At 39.2% G+C, this 5,095-nt stretch overlaps 1 protein-coding gene across 3 annotated transcripts in view; it reads left to right on the forward strand.

The window, feature by feature from the left end:
• Positions 1 to 5,095, forward strand: part of ABCB7 (ATP binding cassette subfamily B member 7) — a 147,176-nt gene continuing 142,081 nt past the window's right edge. For 2 of the 3 annotated variants that reach the window (XM_061409679.1, XM_061409680.1), the window contains exon 1: positions 3 to 218. In XM_061409679.1, the coding sequence (XP_061265663.1) occupies positions 51 to 218 (168 nt within the window). In that variant the 5' untranslated portion in view covers positions 3 to 50. Of the gene's footprint in view, positions 219 to 5,095 lie in introns of all 3 variants that reach the window. The other variant, XM_061409682.1, reaches the window with a different exon arrangement.

Here is a 5,095-nt window from a genome sequence, read left to right on the forward strand (position 1 = left end):
CCGCCAGAGTCCCACAATCCTCTACTTCGGTTCCTCTTTCCTCGCTCAAGATGGCGCTGCTCGCGATACATTCCTGGCGCTGGGCAGCTGCGGCGGTTGCTTTCGAAAAGCGCCGGCACGCCGTGATTCTGATTCGGCCTCTAGTCTCTTTCCGGGGCCCAGGTCCGCAGTGGAGGTCACATCAGCTCCGCAGCTCGGGAACTGCTGGAATCTCTCAGGTGAGATGCCCTTCACTTGGAATGTGTAGGGTGAAGGACAAGGGGACCTATAGGGAAAAGATTGCTCTTGTATCTTTGAGTCAGAGACAGTGCAAAGAAGAAAGGTCAGGGCTGACTTGGAGCAGCATTAGTGAAGGAAATTAGGGTTAGAAATGTGAGGAGAGGGTGAAGAAAATCTTTAGGGTACAGTAAGTGGGAACGGGACATACTAGTGACGCTCATAATTTCCAGTTTTTCCTCTGAATTTAAGAGGCAGGGTAAACACCATCATAGTCTTTCCTAGTGCCTCAGACGGTAAAGAGTCTGCCTGCAATGCGGGAGACCAGGGTTTAATTCCTGGATGGGGAAGATACCTGGAGAAGCGAAACGGCTACCCACTCCAGTATTCTTGCCTGGACAATCCGACGGACGGAGGAGCCTGGCGGGCCCCAATCCATGGGGTCGCGAAGAGTCGGACACGGTTGAGCGACTACCACACACACACTAAGACACCATTCCCAGGCAGCTTACTTTTCTAAATGCAAGGAAAACTGGGCTACTTTCCAAAGTTAGTAATAGAGTTTGGGACCAATTTGCCAATGCTTGAGGTTTTACTCAGCGGGAAGTAGCAATTTGGAAGGCGCTGGAAGATTACAAGCTACCTATAAACAAGCGGCAAATTGAATTAGCTCCAGTTAGCTCCCTTGCTGACAGTGCTCCTTGATAGGCTCAAACCGTAATTATCTCTGTCTCCAAAATATAGACCGCCCTAAATTTATATGTAAACACCTTTATCCTTTGATCTGAAAATAGTGTTCCTATGTGTACACAGGTCATTTTGGAAGCCATAATCTTATCTTTAGCTAATGAATGTAGCTGTGGCTACAGTGCATCTTAATATTTGTATTCATTATTATCTTTCATTTTAGAATAGTTTTTTAAATTGTTATTTTTATAATGCTTGTACTTCAGTATATCTTTTTATTGCCTATAATTGACAAAAAGCTTAATTGGCATCCCTTGTTCATCTGGATCATTAAAATGTCAGCTTTATATGATAAACAGCCTCTTAAGTTTTTATTCTTTGTCAATAAATATTTAAAACAATTATAATACAGTAGTGCAATGATGGGGAAGGTACAAAGTACTGGAAGAATATACATGAGAGGCATCAAAACTAATCTTGAGGTGGAGAAAATTGCCTTGAGTAACTGATATCTAAGCCAAGATCTGAAAAATTAGAAGTTAGTTAAAGAGGGAATAGCATGTGCAAAGGCCCACAGGTGAGAGAGCATGAACTGGAGTTCTTGATAGGAGATGGCAGATTGGGCTAGAGAAGCAAATCAGATCCTTTTAGTAAAGTTTTTTTTAAAGCATTTTGTAGTTGAAATGTGTAACATGTGATCTCTCGGGAACCAGTCTTGTTCTCTAGTCCTCTAATAAGCCACATGAAGTTAAGATAAAATTTGTAGGACTTTCAGGCTCCAAGAATGAGGGGGAAGGAGAAGTCATTAAGAGTTTCAGAGGAAGTAATGGCAATAAAAAAGTTAGCTTTCTCTTTACATGAACACTATCCCCACAGTTTCCTCCACTCTCTCTTCTATATCCTGCCATTTCCTTTGGTTACCATTTCTGAAGTGTAAAAAGCAAGGAAAAGATGTTACCATTGTTTTCTACTTAAAGGCACGCAACTCTTGCCTCTTGTTTGAAAATGTGGGTTTAACAGGGAAATGAATGATTATAAGGCTTTTAAAGTGGACCCTGATAGAACCTGAGGCAAATTTTCAGATTAATTAGTTACTTGTGGTTAAGATTACAAAATAAACACTGAGTGCATAATTTTAGAACAAATCATTAGTATGTATAGTGTATTTTAGAGCTGAAAGGAACCTTAGTGCTGTGTTATGAAGTCATATTAGTAGTTGGATCAGCACTGTTTTTAAATGAAATTTAGTAGAATAGGAAAGAAAATATCAATGCTTTATATGTATTTAGGAAAGTATTGTTTTATGAGTGTATGTGTGTCATTCCTGGGGCTTAGTAGGTGGTGCTAGTGGTGAAGAACCCACCTGCCAGTGTAGAAGACTTAAGAGATGCGGGTTTGATCTTTGGGTGGGGAAGATCCCTTGGAGGAGTGCATGGCTACCCACTTCAGTGTTCTTGCCTGGAGAATCCCATGGACAGAGGAACCTGGCAGGCTACAGTCAATAGGGTCACAAAGCTTCAGACATGACTGAAGTAACTTAGCACACATGCATGCATGATCTCATAGCTTTGTCAGTTCATCCATTGATGGACACTTAGGTTGTTTCCATGTCTTGGCTATTGTAAGTGATGCTACTATGAACATGGGGGTGCAGATATTTTTAGAGTTAGTGTTTACATTTCCTTTGTATATATTCCCAGAAATGGAATTGCTAGATCATATGGGAGTTCTTTTTTTTTCTTTTAAGCCGAGCCATGCACACACATATATATTCCCACTTGTATGTGGTTACAGTGATGTATTGGGAAATGTGTTTTTCACACAGGATTATGCCCTAGAGCTGTGCTGTATAGTGTGTTAGTTGCTAGCTTCATGTGGCTGTTTAAATTAAAAATCTAATTCCTCAGTTGCATTAGTTACATTTTAAAGACTGAGTAGCCATATAGATATGGAATGTTTCCATTATTGTAGAAATTTCTATTGAATGGTACTACTATAGAAAAGATCATATCCAGGCCTTCTAATTTTGCAGATGAGGAGACTAAGTTCTAGTATAGATAAATGACAGCCATTAAGGCCATTCATTTGTTTATTGCCTTTTGTGTGTTAGATATTTATATAAGGGTAATTAAGACTGTGACAGACACTAATCACACAGTGAATGTATGTTGAGTCATAAAGATACTTATCTAATAATTGTTTAGTCACTGAGTTGTTTCCAACTCTTTCAGTCCCATGGACTGTAGCCCACGAAGCTCCTCTGTCCATGGAATTCTCCAGGCAAGAATACTGGAGTGGGTTGCCATTTCCTTTACCAGGGGATCTTTCTGACCCAGGGATTGAACCTGCATCTCCTGCTTGGCAGGCAGATTCTTTACCACTGAGCCACCTGGGGAACCCATAATCTAATTATTATACTAGACCACTATTCATAGAGGGAAATGCTTAAAAGTTTTTTCTTAAAATGGGAACATTTCATATGATAAGACCTAAATTATAGTGATTATTATACACTTGCCTCTCTACTATACTAATTAATATTAAAGAACTTAAGAATTTTGAATGATGGAATTTTATATTTATTTCATTAATATTGATATGTTAGAAATTGCATCATATACTTAATCGATAGTGCCTTTTTTCTGTTTAACGAGTCCTTGACTCTCGATCCTGACACTGATACTTTCTTCATTTTTAAAAAATAGTTTTTTATTGAAGTATAGTTGATTTACAATGTTGTGTTAGTTTCTGCTGTACAACAAAGTGAATCAGTTATACATATACATATATCTATTATTTTTAGATTCTATTCCCATATAGGTCATTACAATATTGAGTAGAGTTCCCTGTACTATATAATAGGTTATTAGTTGTCTATTTTATTTTTTTAAGCTTTTTATTTTATATTGGAGTATAGCTGATTAACAGTGTTGTGATAGTTTCAAGTGGACAGCAAAGGGATTCAGCCATGCATATATGTATCCATTCTTCCCCAAATTCCCTTCCTATCCGGGATGTCATATAACATTGAGCAGAGTTCCCTGTGCTATACAGTAGGTCCTTGTTGGTTATCCATTTTAAATATAGCAGTTTGTACATGTCAGTCCCAATCTCCCAGTTTATGCCTACCTCCTTCTCCCCTAGTAACCATAAGTTCGCTTTCTACATCTGTGACTCTATTTCCTTTTCGTAAATAGGTTCATTTGTATCATTTTTTTAGATTCCACATATAAGCAGTATCACATGGTATTTGTCTTTCTCTGACTTCCTTCACTCCGTATGACAGTGTCTAGGTCTAATCCATGTTGCTGCAAATGGCATTATTTTGTGCTTTTTTATGGATGAGTAATAGTCCCTTGTATATATGTACCACATCTTCTTTATTCATTCCTTTGTTGATGGACCTTTAGGTTGCTTCCATGCCCTGGCTATTGTAAATAGTGCTGCAATGAATATTGGGGTACATGTATCTTTTTGAATTATGTTTTTTCCTGAATATTTGCCCAGGAGCAGGATTGAAGGGTTATATAGTAGCTCTGTTTTTAGTTAAGGAACCTCCATACTGTTCTCCACAGCAGCTGTTAACATTTACATTCCCAGTTAATTTAATTAATTTTAATTAGTTAATTAAAATTAATTAATTTTTGGTTGAGCTGGGTCTTTGTTGCTGTGTGCAGGCTTTCTCTAGTTGTGGCGAGTGGGGGCTACTCTTTGTTGCAGTGGCTTCTCATTGCAGTGGCTTCTCTTGCTGCAGAGCACAGACTCTACATGCAAGGGCCTCAGTAGTTGTGGCGTGTGGACTCAGTAGTTGTGGCTCGTGGACCCCAGAGCATACAGGCTTCAGTAGTTGTGGTGCTGGCTTGCAGGCTCTAGTGTGTTGGCTCAGTAGTTGTGGTGCATGGGCTTGGTTGCTCCACTGCATGTGGAATCTTCCCATACAAGGAATTGAACTCGTGTCTCCTGCATTGGCAGGCAGACTCCCATCCACTGTACCACAAGGGAAGTCCTCTCCAGCATTTATTGTTTGTAGACCTTTTGATAATGGCCATTCTGACTGATGTGAGGTGATACCTCATTGTAGTTTTGATTCTCATTTCTCTAATAATTAGTGATGTTGAATATTTTTTCATGTGCCTCTTGGCCATCTGTATGTCTTCTTTGGAGAAATGTCTGTTTAGGTCTTCCACCCATA

The sequence above is a fragment of the Bos javanicus genome, chromosome X (genome assembly GCF_032452875.1).
Source record: "Bos javanicus breed banteng chromosome X, ARS-OSU_banteng_1.0, whole genome shotgun sequence".
NCBI lineage: Eukaryota > Metazoa > Chordata > Mammalia > Artiodactyla > Bovidae > Bos > Bos javanicus.